Raw genomic sequence first — 14,745 nt, 5'->3', positions numbered from 1 at the left:
CTCTCAAATATGTATTATTAATTCAGAAAATTATTTAAGATGATATTTTTGGATGTGAGAAAAAAAGAAATTTTTTGTCAATTTCTGGCAAAGAGCAAGACTTTTGGAAATTAGGTACCTACTTGGCAAAATAGTAGAAACAACTTCCTTACAATTTTTTCCGAGAAAGTGAGACATTTTTTGCAAATTTTTGGTGAAAGGGGCTTTTTTGGAAAAATGTTGAGAAAACGTAAGACTTTGGCAATTACAAATGCATATGTACATATAGCAAAAAGACGAGAATTTTTGTTGACAATTTGTGATAACAGAGCCAAACTTTTGGGCAATGTTTGAAAAAAAAGAGACATTTGGAATTTTTTGCAAACATGAAAAGTAACGTGTACCTATGATGATGCAATTGATGAATTATATTGGTCGAATATATATACTCATTAAAACTGATAAGAATAAGTTTGTTGGTTGGCAGGGCCTTCATTATTTTTATTGAATTTCGATATTAAACAGGGCTTGAAAACTGAAACCCAAACTGAAACTGAAATGCCAAGAACTAAAAACAGAAAAATTAAAATTAAAACTGAAACTTTTGCAGTTTTTAATCTATTTTTTTGGCCGTTTTTTTTTTTACTCATTTTGCTCCTTTCTTCTTCGAATTAGTACTTGAACCAAGGCTGAAATCAAATTATCAAAATACCGGCATCAAGAAGTCAACTGTTCTTTTTCTTACAAAAATGAAGAATAAAAAAATTGAAAAATTAGGTTCTTCTGGTGTTTTTTTTGAGTAAGTAAAAACATTTTTTCAACATAACAAAGAATTACGAAACTGAAACTAAAACTAAGTAAAAACACTCAAAACTGAAATTGAAATTGAAAAAAAAAAGAAAAACTGAAACTGAAACTGAAAACTGAAAAACTTGAAAAATCAAAATTGAAACTTTTATTATTTAGTTTTTCCAATCCTGATTTTAAAAGGCTTAAGAAGTCGAAAAATGTCCAAAAAAATGTTTTTTCAAATGGTTTTTCAGCAATAAAGCAGCGGTCACCATTTGAAAAGTTTTGAAATCTTACAAGTGGGAGAAAATACACCGAAGAATGTAAAAATAGTTCAGTATTTTGGCTTTTTCGCAGATTTTGGATTCCCAAGGTGTTTAACAAAATCTAAAAACTGAAAAGAAGCACCTTGGAAGGATCTTCTGGAAGAACATTTTCAAAATTGAAAATGTACTGATACCCCCCCCCAATTCATTTTCACAAAATTGCCCAAAAAAACTTCAAAAACAAATGATCAAAGAAATACATCTCAAACAATGGAAATAATCAATTGATTTTCATTAACAAAATATTTAATTTTTTGCTATTACATGCTATTACATGTAGGTATTTAATTATTTTGACGCTTAAAAAAATAAAAGATTTTGAAAAATTGAATTTTTATTTTTCACTCGATTTTGATTAAATGACAGAATTATTTAAAAATTCGGAAAAAAGAGGGACCCATAGGCAAAAGGACAAACTTTTTCTAACCTTAAGGATTGGAAGGACTGTTAGACACCCTGATTCCACCATACATTGATTTGAAGTTTTCAAAGTAGATTTTGGGGTCGGTGTTGAGGCCAATTAAATTTGAAAAAGTTCCGGGTCATTACTTACCCCGAAGTATCTTTAACTCTTCACCAAATTTCAAACCAATAAATTTAGAACAGCCGGAGACAACGTAAAATCCTTGAAAATCATTCTAGGAACACTTCCCCCCTGAGTTTTGATGGAAAGATCCGAATCAAAGGCAATTTAACATTAAGTACTTGGACTTACTGTACCTGTACCTGTGCCTACTTATTTTTTTTATTTTTTCAAAAATGAAACTTTGTAGGTAATAGAAAATTGAAAAATTCGTGAATAATATTTTCAACAGGTATTCAAAAAATGTCAGATAATCAACACGAAAATTTGTGTAGACAAAGGAGCCAAAATTTCTTCATATGGAGGTTGGGAGGGGGAAACTCTTCAAAATTCCTCGAAGAGTGTTTCAACATATCCCCTGCTTCCTTGCATCATCCAATTTGGTAGAAATTGATGCTTTTTCAGAATCATTTCTCGAGCTTCTCAGTTGATCTTATTGAAAAAAAATTTAAACTGACGACCTTCCAAAAATACACTTCATAAAAATACTCAAGCCACTGACACTTTTACGCGGAATCTCATTCAAAATAAAAATCGCCTCTCGAAGTCTGTATGAAGGCAATTAAAAAAGTACCAAATTTATTAGCAATCAATATGTCAACGTTAAAGCTACTGTCCGCGTACAATGTCCAACATCCAGCGATGTCCTGTCCGATATTACGTCTTTTTCATTAACGACAACGACGTTGCACGCGCGAAAGAAAGCGAAATGGAAACAAAGCAAAGCGACGAAAAACGTTCGATGTTGGCTTATGTTAATGAAAGCGATATTTCCCATCAGCTCGCATCCATTTTCGCCATTTTCTTAACTCATACCATCCGCGCTCTCTCGTCCCATCCTCCGTAATCCTTTATTGTTCGCATGAAAAACCAATGTACCATGCATGAGTTCTGCAGATTGAAACCGTGAAGATGATGGAATAAGATCGATGTAACGTAACGACCGCGCGTATCCGATGATTTAGTGTTTAAACGACCGATACCGGTAATAAAGTGTAATATATGGTGTATTTTTAGTGTGTTCGGTTGCAAAAAAAAAAAATAATAATAAAATACGACAATTTTTTGAATAACGTTTGTTTTGTTTTGGCAACATGATAATACGAGTTTTGGGCCATCAAGCGCCTAGAGAACCATTATTATTTTTGGTAAGTGTGAATTTTTTTCCTCGAAGATTATTTTTTCGGTGTATTTATTGACATGTCAACACGTGGTAAAAGAATAATTCATTATTTATCGTCTCTGGGCTCTGTTTCGTGACCGCAAATTTGGAAAAAACGATGAAAAATTAATCACCTTAGGTTACAGCGAAGAAATGCGAAACCACCGGAACAGACAAGTTTTAATATTTACGTTTCGCGTTTAAAATGAGTATATATTTTAAGAATTAATTAAAAATCGATCAAGCCGCCGGACAAATTTATTAACCGTGAAAACTTTCTTTGCCAAACTTTATCTCGACAGCGTTTATTATTTAGATAATAAAATGTTTTTGTGAAAATTACGGGCTCTCTGGTTTCATAGTTCATTTTTGCGAGTTGAAAATTTTTCATTCATCTTTTATCGGTTTTGATAGGCTTTACGAGTGGGGAAATCTTTCACGGCGGAAAAAAGAATAACGCGTGTTTTTTTCATTTTTCGAGTAAAAAAAGGGTTGAAATTATTTTTTTTAACGCGTCTGAATTCCTTATTCAATTCGAAGCATTTTCAATAAACCTCGAGGTTGTTTACTGATTTGCAAATAATATAAAATACAAGCAAGTATAAGAAAATTCAACACTCGAGCAATTTAAAAAAAAATGAAGATAAAATCGAAAAACCGAATTTGGTTTGTCATTGTTATTGTCACTGTCAATCACTTTGTACTCGAATGTTTACTCTCTTCCAATTAAATAATTCAACATTCAGCTTAACTGACATTTGCAAATGAAAAAGGGAAAAAAATGACAAATACTACAACGTCGATTTGCTCTAATCAAAAGCTCTTTTTTTTACACCAGTCCCTCGTAGGTATTTTGAGGAATAAGAAAAATAAAGAAAAATCAACAAATCGGTATTCTTACAACCCCTCGCTCGTTTCCTTATTCGTGAATAAATTCTTACGAAAACTTGCAAAAATAATGATAAGAATAGGCAAAGATATTTACTCGAGCATGTCCCAAATGAATCATAAAATTATAATGGTTCCAAAGAGAGCAAACATTCCATTCGAGAGAATCTTCCCGTCGTCGCGTCGTTGTCGTCATCGTCGCATATTTGTTTTTAGTCAAAATTCGACTGTTTACTCGCGAAATTAATTATAATATTAATTGAATAAGATACACTGCCTCTGTATTAGTGATCTTTTACGTTTCTGTACATTCCGATGATTTAATTAGCGGTATTAACGCAACTTTTACGTAACATTAATCTCGAGAAATTTCCTCTAAAATGACTAAGTATTTCGGGAGATTATCTTACAAACCGTCGTTTTTGGCAGTTTTCCTTTTTAGGCTTGGAAGAAAGGCGACGAATGAACGAATAATTAGAATAATTCTACGCAAAATCATTACGTCTACTTAATTTATTTTAGGGAGAGGAGGAGGAGAGATTAAGTTTTTTAAAATGATTTTGAACAAGTTTCATCAGTTTTCTGGCCAATTTTCATCAAAAAATCATCATTAGCAAGATTCACAGGATAGGGAAAAGATTCTACTTAATTTACATTTTAAACGCATCAGGTGATGAGCAAATATTATTTTTCTGAACAATCCAACACTTATTACATTTCAGCTCATTGAGATCTTAAAATTCGAAGTGAAAGAACATTAAAGTAGAGTGTTTTGAAAATCAATAGGTCTGAGAAACAATCGCAGCAATACAAAATGGTACAAAATTGAAATCATTAAAAAAATTAATAATTTTTATTGATTCGGCTATAAAATCTTTTTTTCAAAAGGCAAAAATCAAAAAAATGATTGGTTAACAAATCACTGTACGATAGAAAAAAACCGAGTGCAGAAAGTCCTCAACATGTCAATCAGATAATAATATGGTTAACTATTAGGTACAGCAGCTGATAAAAAAATTTTAACTGTTAAATCGAAAAATTGAAGGTCCTACAGGTGTACAAATTGCCCAAAATAGTTCAATATTCACGTAAATTGGACAGAAAATCAAATGACTGTTAGGTCTATGTAATTACATTAGAAAATAACGTTTCTTGTGGCTACAAAATTTTCAACCAAAAAAAAAAAAAAAAATGTGTAAAATGTTAAAAAATTTAATTGGACGGCTAAAACTCCGACAATCCATCACTCTCTTCAGGAATGTTTTAATGCCTATACATTTGACACGATTACAAAAACGTGTTTTCAAAGTTCACAATTTCAACCAACAAAAGCTACTCTAAAATTTCAAGAAGTGCAATTAGTCAGCTATAACTCTAGAAAACTTCTACATAAGATTATACTCGTAGCTATACTTTCTCAATCGCACTTTTCGATATTTTGGGGTACATATTTTATTTTTTTGAAATTTGGACTTTTAAAGTGTATAGGTAGGTACTCAATTCAAATGAAGAACTCAGAACGTGATTGCAGTAACCCAGGCATAATTACGTATTATTAATTTTTGAGCTATTATTAAAAATCCAAAAACTTGTAACACTTTCAATTTTTATACTAAGCAAAGCCAACTGAAACTTTTTCTATTTTGGACTCACATTTCACACTAAAAAGAAACTGAGTGATTCCCTCGCTATTTTTTTCATCTCCATGGCAAGAAAAATAACGTAGGTATTAAAAGGACTGAAAAAGCTAGGAGTAACTTAAACACCAAAATGGTCACATCAAATTGAGAAGACTTTACTGGAAAACGAAAAAAATCGATAGTGAAAATTTTTGGAATCTACCTATGGCCTGATCAAATTTAGGTCTAGGTACCTACCTAATATGTAAAATGGGCAATTTTTCAAAAATAATCAAAATTGAAAAAAAAAATAGGCAAAATGTTTAAAAATGCGACGAATATTAAAATTAGGTCACGATCATGACCTAGCAATGCTTTTTTAGGAAGTAAAGGCATGAAAAATTAGACTTGATTTTCGGCTTTCCTCATAATCTTTGGTCAAAAATTGAAATCCTGAATTAGTCTACCAACCCTTTTTGATTTAATCAAGGTCCCACTATCTCCTATTCAAATTTCAAATTTCTGCAGAATTTTGGGAACAAAATTCGAACTTGAAAGTAACAACTTCCTTTATTCATTCGAAAATATTAACAAATTTTGCTGAGAAACTTCACACTCTATGGCAAATTTTTTTGGAAAAATAAACAAGCAGAGGAGGTGAAGGGACGAGGGAAATTCCTCCAGACAAATTTCGTTCAGAAATTCGGATAAATTTCAAGATTTAGAGATTTTCTAGCATAAAAAATTATTTCCTTTTCCTTCCAGAAATATATGCCCTACCTACAGTTCTATCCTTTCTAAATCACTGTACATACGAATGCGTGATTAAAAGTATTGAAAATGCCAGGAATAGAAAAATTAACTTCCGCCAACAAAAATATCTGACGTTGTTTTACTTCATGAATCGTGAATTTTTGATAGTTCATGTTCTAGTTTTGCTTGAGCTGATTTACCTACCAACTTTGTCTTTTTGGGAATTTCTAATTGCACATATAATTTGAAAAATGTCGAGACCAACAAAATGATGTTGTTTTACTTTTCAAATAATAGATTTTCCTAAAATTTTGCCCTCACTTCGTTCAAGCATATTTGAGTTCTGATGTACTATTATGTATTGTAAAAATTTTTGAAGGCGAAAAATTATTTTGAGGAATTATAGAAATAAAATAAAATCAATCGAAAATGTCTTATCTTTTGTACTTATCAAACCACCATTTTTGAAGGTACATATTGAAAAGTTTTCAAAATTCAAAATTTTTGCTAGATACTACCCCTTCACCTCCACTAATTCACCTCACCTCTGAAAGTAGTGTTTTATGACTCTTTAAAAGACTTGCATCTCCAAGAAAAGCTGACTTTTTGAGATCTAAAATATTCAACAACGAGATTTTCACTCATTGAGATCTAAAATATGTATTTAACAACGAGATTTTCACTCATGTGAGGAAGTTGTCAAAATACCGGAAATTTTTGAGAATGGTCTCACCATTTTTCAAAACGTGCATTATTTTCCATTACCATCACCTAAATTTAACGAATGTGACAAAATGTCATAAAAAATGAAGCTACGGTCTCCATTCCTAGGAAAAATTAAAATCATGAATGATTTGTTTTGGTGAAGTTAAATCAATGTTTACAAATTCAAAATAAAAAGCAGTCCGACAAAATATCAGGAAGTAATTTTTGAATGTTAAAAAAATTTTAGCAAATGATACATTTTTTCTTTCGAAGTTCATAAAAGTCCGACAAAAAAAGTAAGATCTAGACCTATGTACCTTCTCTAAAATATTGTAGAAATGGATCGTTTTTTTTTCTTCAAATTTTCAAGGGGGTGTCCCTATTTTAAAATGTGAAAAATTGGTAATTTTTTCAAGTTTTAAAAAATTTGACATAATGTCAAGAATGCATCGCAATTTTCTCCAAGTTCTTAAAGGTCATATAGAATATAATAAAATCATATGAAACTGGTTAATTTTTTATCCGAATTTTCAAGAGTATGACAATATTTGAAACTTTTGGAAATTGATCATTTTTTCCAAGTTTTTAAAAGTCTAGAATTCATCGTAATTTTCACCCTAGTTCATAAAGTCAGATAAAATATTGTAAAATCAAATGAAATTGATGAATTTTTATCCAAGTTTGTAAGTCTTTGTGACGTATACTTATTATACATACAGTCTTGAAACCTTTGAGACAGACCACTGACGCAAAAAACACATTCATGTCAAAATTCATTTCGAAGAGAAAAATTCATTTTGGAGTTTGAAAAAAGATGTAATGAAGAATCGTAAACAAGAAATCATTTTCAAAGGATCAGCCAGGCTGTTGGTTCTCTTGCAAGTTGTCGGAAATTTTAGAGTGCAGCTGAAACCCCATACTTACCTAACATCATTCTCATCTTTCAAAAATTTTCATTTTTTCAAGAAGAAAATAAATAGAAAATGAGATAGATACTCCTCTTAATTTTCCAACTTCATTAAAACAGAACCTATCAAACGTTTCTTTCTATCCCCCTCCATATTTGCCTCTCTCTTAGAAAAATTTTAAATACATAATTCATTACCATTACAAATATTTTGATTCGCAATAAAATTGATCATTGAGCCAATAAGTATATCAAATTCATAGAATTTCATATAAAGTTCATAGGGATGGTGAAAAGAATCAAGAAGGATAAAAATCAACGATGAAATTTTGCAAAATCAATTCCAACTCCACGCCAGCCAACTTTTTCAACATTAATAATGTCACCAAAATTCAAATTTCATACCAAAATCCGATTCATAAAACAGTAGACGTTTTTATTTGCAGAATTTTTGCTCAAGTTTAGGCGAATCATGAAAAAAAAGTATTCAAGGATTTTGGGAAAATTTAGTGGAGATCTTCATTTTGAGTTGAATAAAGTCACTAAGAAAAACTTGTTTTGGGAAAAATAGTCCAGTTCTAGAAGATTTTTTCAAAATTATTGCCAATTTCAAAAAATTGAGAAAAATAGCTAAAAAATTTGGCTCGTTTTTTCAATGTTTTGAAATTGGTAAAAATGACCAAAAAACTGACACCACAGAGTTCAAATTTTTCCACCAGTTTCAGAAACGAAATCTTTTGATGTTTTGGCATGGGTAATTAATGCGAAATATTTAAGAAAAAATTATTTTCAAAACACAAATTTACTTAGCCAAAAATGAGTGATTTGCAATTTTACAACCGCTTAGTAGAACTCTAAAAAAGGTCTTGGATTTTGACGGAAATGGCGTTAAGGTCGACGCAGAATCTCAAATACCTACCACGTTTTGGAACTAAATCATTATCCCCAAAACAGATTGGGTAGTGCCTAACTGCCTATATCGAAAAGAAGGCGATTACTTCGAAAATGCTCCCTCTTTAAGCGCCCATAGATCTCCTCCAAGGACATCTCCGGAGCTGAAATTTTTCTCGAGTCACATTGAACTTGAAGTGAACGTCTCCACTGAATTTGGTCAACATTTTTCAACATTTTTTTGTATCGGGATTCATCCTCATATCACATACCGTTATCACAAAAACTTACTTAAACTTCATCGCTTGCAGCACTCAAGGGCACCTTTAACTAATCTACTCGTATGTTGCAGCTTTGGATGACGTTGACATCTCTGACACCGGATCTCTGTGCCATGCGAATATCAAACAACGATCGTGACCCGAGACCTCGTAAACCTACGACAAATTCAAAACTACATCACGAATTAAAGCCACGAATATCAAACATGCCAATGCAAACCGACTTCCCATACCGATACGTGTTCCCAGCCAACCACCCTTTCTCCAACTTCGCTCAATATCTAAGTGCACAACACCCTACAGCTTCTTCTTCCAACAGCCATAACACCTACGAGGTGTACGCGACGCCTTCGACCCCCCAGCAATACCGATCCAATCAAATACCACCCGAATACAACAAGTTCATCTACAAGCCTCCTTACACGCAGCCTTACACGTCCCCTAACCCGGCACATGTAAGTCCTCTACCATTTCACGCGACACCATCGCCGGTAATTCTGTTGGTACACGCTGGTCAACCGAGTACAGGACCTTATCAGACGTATGTTTTGATACCAACGGACAATGGCAATCAGCCTTTGCATCATAATTTACCTCATCCGCCACCTCCACCTCAACCTCAGCCACCCTCAATCCATCATCATCAACAACAAGGGTACAATAATCTGGTGCCAACTATTCAGTATGCTACCAGTCCACCTTATAGTTTACCATTGAGAGCTAATATCGTACCAGTAGCAGCGGCTACGTTACCATCTCCTGTGATAACGCATACTTCGCAATTCCTCAAACCATCTGGTAATCCTTATCAGACTCAAATGGTCCAGAGGCCGGTCAACATATATCAAATACCAGCGGGCAAGTACTATCCGCAAAAAAAGAACTCCATCGAATCGAAGAGCAGCTCGGTCGATAACGATAAATCGGAGAGCCAGTCGGTGACCACGTCCACTGAGAGGACAGCACCCGAGAAACTTAACATCGGTAATCATATTTCCAGTTTAAATTCCACAGTTGAGTAATTAATTCACACCCGGGCGTTATTATGCTTTGCGCACTTCTCACTTTAGCTTAATTTTATCCCTTCTAGAGCCCTATTACAATGTGCGATTTTATTATAGGTGCCTTGAGAACGAGATCGTAGTAAAACGAAAAGTGATTACCGAAGCAGTCAAATGATATTTTTATAAGATGAAAAGTTATTCGTTCGTTGATAAAAATTCTGGCAGACTTTTTTTTATCAACCAACGACTCGCTATCACGTAAATCCGAAAAAAAAATACGAATTCAACGAGTAGGTACCAACGTGATATATTGGCCAGAATAATCTATAGATAGGTATTTTGCATTATGCAAAATTCGTCGAATGGCTTTATTAATAAATTTTCTACGTAACGTCATTAAAAATCGCAGAGCCGCATAAAAGTCTCTACATTAATAAGAACCATGAATCCCATCGGGCCTATTTTCCAACGCTGACTCAAAATTTCCACCTGGTATAATGATGAGAGTAAAGATACCACATTTCGAGCTCGACGATACCGCCAACTAGAATTTTATTTCCCTGTTTCCGTAAATTTCTCATGAGATTTTCTCTTTCCAAAAAAAAAAAAAATCTGAAAGCATTTTATTATAAGGTAGACGATTTACAGAACCTTTTCATGTAGAAAATTTCTTTTCTGTGAAAATTTTCTTTTCAATAACGTTATCCATCGCTGGTTTTGATAACCTCTCAAAGATTAATTCAATTCGAAATTTGATTTATTTTTTGTAAAGCTACCGGCAAAGATCTCGATCAAGTTTGCTTTGTCGAGAATCGTCACAAAAAGCTATCTTTACACGCTTTTTTCAAAAAGATTTACATTTTCGAGAAATTTTCAGAGTAGGTAATTTTACTCAATCAGCTTCGAAAAAAAAAAGAGTCTGGATGGGAGAAAACTTCCTTTTATTTATTTTAAATCACTTTCGTTTGTATGAGATAAAAAGTTGAAAATTTATACAAGTGAAAAGATCTTTTACTTGACTATCAAATTATTCGCTATTCTAACGACAAAAATACCTATTTAATCTTTGAACGAACATTTTAACAAAGATTAAAAAAGGTTCAGTCGCCTGACAAAGTTTGCTCTTCGAAGTGTTTGTTGATAAATTTTATACGTAAACAGAGGAATTTAATTTTATAGAATGGCGTTAATTGTCATTTAAAAAAAAAAATCTAAAGTGAAACGAAGTAAAAAAATATATAATTTTTATCTTACTAAAAAAAAAGACTTTTACATGAATGAAAAAACTTACGATTCATGGGACGTAAACTTTCGACTGTTTTGATTATATTTTTATTTTTTATTTTATAGGTTTTTTAAAATTATGTGTATAATTTGTAAATAATTTTTTACGCTACCCATGAAAACCATATTAAAAAAATCAATTGAATAGTTACAATAATATTTAAGAAGCTGAATGGAAACAGAACATCATCATAGAATAAGTATAGGTAGAAAACGAAAAACTAAGTATCTCGATACGAAATGCTTATAGATACTTACAATTACATTATACATATTTTTTTCAAATTCGTTCACGAACGAAACAAGTTTTATTGAAATAAAATGTTCGAAGAAAAATCATTCATGATCGAGCTATATTTTGAACAAGTCGTTCGCGAACGATTTCAGATAATTACATCAAATAAATAAAATCGTTCGCGAACGATTAAAACAGAAACACCCCCGTGCTAAAAAAAAAAAAAAAATTGTGAGCAAATAGTGAACGAATCGTTTATAAACGACTACAGGCAGAATCATTTTACCCATCGAATCATTCGTGAACAGATTTATTTTGGAACCGATTGAATTGAACACGGTTCAAATCGATTGTGGAAAACAGTCGTTCGTGAATGACCTTAGGTATTATTAGATCGATTGAATCGATCATGAATAAAATAATACAACCTTGGCATTGAAATAAAGTAATCATCTGCAGTTTGCAGATCACTAAATTGGCAATGGCCATAATCTAAATCAATTACCTAAAAGGAAATTTTTTCTTGTGAGCGACCGAATCTTTAGATCGATCAAATCGTTCGCGAACGACTATAATATTCAACTTTGTATTAAAACAAAAAAAGTAAAGTCTTTCAAGTAGGATTTTAATTTTTAATTGAACGTGAAAAACAATGCGAACATTTGATTCTTTGCATGGCTCGAATCGTTCGGGAACGATCATTTTGTACCTTCATGTATAAAAAATCATTTCAATTCAATTGCAAATTGTCGCGATTCAAATCCATTTTGTAATAAAAATCGTTCGCGAACGACCGAATCAATGGATCAATCTAATCATTCGTGAACGATGCTTGCTCTCATTCTGCTCTTTAGGTACTTCTTTAAAATTTCCGCTCCCTCTCTTCGCTCGCTCTTTCATTGAAGGGTCGTTCGCGCTCTTTCGCTCCTTTTTCACTATTCTCACTTCTCAGATTACTCCACTCTCGCTACCGCTCCCACACTCGCTCTTGCTCCTACACCTGTTCTTGCTCTTCAAATTCAATTTTTCATCAAAAATTCCATGCTTTGTAAAATATTTTTTCAATTTTTTTAAAGCGTGACCATAACCTTACCATTTTTTTCCTATTTTTTTCTTCATTTTATATCAACTTCAAAAGCAGGATTTGAAAAACCAAAGAATTAAGGATTTCTAACAAGAAAGCATTTATAGCGATGAAATAGCAAAAAAAAAAAAAAAAAAAAAACAAGAGCAAAGCCCGTCAAAAATATGTAAAGTCGCTCCCACTCTCACTCTCGCTCACTCAAATAATCACGGTTCCTAAAAAGCGCTCTTCTCAGTAGGCTAAAAGAACTTTTTTTGTGGGAGTGTTCCCATCGCTCTCTCGTTCTTCTAAAAGAGCCGCTCTTTGACGCTCTCGCTCCCACTCGTTCGCTTCTTCCATCACTGGACCAGAAAATCGTTGAAGAATCACTGAATCAAAAATAGTATCAACTTATCCAAACGAATCATTAAAAAATTTCGTTCGCGAACGACCGAATCAATGGATCAATCGAATCGTTCGCGAACGATAGTATTTTTCTATTAAAACAAAAAACCAAAAAATTTATTGGAAAACCACTAAATTCAGAACGGTAGCGATTTCCTTGAATAAATCATGGAAAATCTCGTTCGCGAACGACTGAATCAATGGGTCAATTGAATCGTTCGTGAACGATAGCATTTTAAAAATTAAAACAAGAAACAAAGAAATTGCTGGAAAACCGTTGAATTTAGAACGGTCGCAATTTCCTTAAATAAATCATGGAAAATCTCGTTCGCGAACGACTGAATCAATGAATCAATTAAATCGTTCGTGAACGATTTTTTTCAAAAAAAATCATTGAATTGAGAATGATAACAATTTTACTAAACAAATTGCGAGAAAAATTCGTTCGTGAACGAGTGAATCACTGGATCATTTGAATCGTTCATGAGCGGTACATCGTGATTACATTTGAACAAAAAGAAACATGAGAAATCAGTAAATTAGAAATAAATTGTCAACTAAATCTACCAAGGATGACTCTTTTAACCAGGAATAATAAAGGTGTATATGTATCATAAAAAAAATCGTTCGCGAACGAGTGAATCACTGGATCATTTGAATCGTTCGTGAACGGTTCATCATTTGAACAAAAAAAAATCATGAGAAATCACAAAACCGAAAATTTGAACATTTTAATTCACCAAGAATGAAAAAAATTGTTGGATTGTTCAAATCATTCGCGAACGACTGAATCACTAGATCAAACAAATCGTTCGTGAACGATTATATTTTCAAAATAGGACAATTGTTCAAAAGTTACTAAATTTAAGGATAATGATAATTTCGATTTACATCTGCAATTATGAAAAACGAAAAAGAATCGTTCACGAACGACTGAATCATCAAACTTATACATTGAATCGTAGAAATGGTTCCAGAATATTTTGATTTTCGCATCGAAACAAACAATCGTTCATAAATTATGTTTTTCAATCAGGATGGATGTGAATTGAATTACACATCTATGTAAATGAATCGTTCGAGAATGATTGAATGATTATGAATCATGGTCTATATTTTGGTAGGATTTTTTTTTTTGTCGACATGCTTAATGAACTTCAAATGCCTGAAGAATCATCTATTCACCTACCTAATTGATGCTTCAAACGAGAATCATTCGCAAACGACCAAACATTCGTGTTTCGTTCATTTTTCAAAAAATCTACTCGAAATCGTTCGCAAATGATTCCTAACTCAAAAATCACCAAAAAAAATCACATATTACCCAAAAATACCTACATTCGATTATTTTGATCTGCAACCTATTACATTTGCACGATTAACAACTACTATAACAAAGTATATTCGTTCTCTTCCCATTCAGCTTCGTAATTAGATTACCAAAACGTATTTATATAAGTAGAAAAAACCCTTTACCATTCACTTGTACATATAACTATAATTGTATAATTTATTAATGTTGTTAATAAATGAAAAATCACGTTGACTCGAGTCTTTTTTTCTCTCATTCCTGTTCCTCGACTACATAATTAATTAACGTTACCACGATAGATTTCCTATAGCGTAGCAATTAAAAACGACAAAGACTACACGTAGGTAGGTTATACTCGTAGCTAGATAGGTAGATACTCGTACAACGAGCAAAGAAAAAAAAATGCACCGAAAATTTTTCCTCGAAGGCATCACGTGCTAATTTGTCTCTACAATTATTCACAGTACATTTCGACTCGGATTAGACGTATATTTACTCTTTAAAATACCGAAACAACGAAACAATTACCGTTTGATTTCAGGAGTAGTGAAAGTGTTAA

General features: G+C 32.5%; 1 protein-coding gene across 2 annotated transcripts; it reads left to right on the top strand.

The window, feature by feature from the left end:
• Positions 1-2,506: 2,506 nt before the first annotated feature.
• On the top strand, positions 2,507-14,409 carry LOC135840241 (uncharacterized). Of its 2 annotated transcripts, XM_065356674.1 has the most exons (3): positions 2,509-2,825; positions 8,955-9,867; positions 10,005-14,409. In XM_065356674.1, the coding sequence occupies exons 1-3, from the start codon at positions 2,772-2,774 to the stop codon at positions 10,025-10,027; spliced, it is 990 nt and encodes a 329-aa protein (XP_065212746.1). In that variant the 5' UTR covers positions 2,509-2,771; the 3' UTR covers positions 10,028-14,409. The 2 variants fall into 2 exon arrangements, with proteins under 2 accessions (XP_065212745.1, XP_065212746.1); XM_065356673.1 differs by lacking the exon at positions 10,005-14,409 and having other exon boundaries at positions 2,507-2,825; positions 8,955-9,998.
• Positions 14,410-14,745: the final 336 nt, after the last annotated feature.

The sequence above is a fragment of the Planococcus citri genome, chromosome 3 (genome assembly GCF_950023065.1).
Source record: "Planococcus citri chromosome 3, ihPlaCitr1.1, whole genome shotgun sequence".
NCBI classification, from domain to species: Eukaryota; Metazoa; Arthropoda; class Insecta; order Hemiptera; family Pseudococcidae; genus Planococcus; species Planococcus citri.
Note: the sequence above shows the minus strand (reverse complement) of the source record. Positions and strands in the feature narration are given on the sequence as shown.

Excerpts from the sequence above, each read along its gene's own strand:
- LOC135840241 (XM_065356673.1), top strand. The coding sequence starts at position 2,772 with ATGATAATACGAGTTTTGGGCCATCAAGCGCCTAGAGAACCATTATTA. Across the intron at positions 2,826-8,954 it reads GAGAACCATTATTATTTTTG|CTTTGGATGACGTTGACATC; the intron begins GTAAGTGTGAAT and ends CGTATGTTGCAG.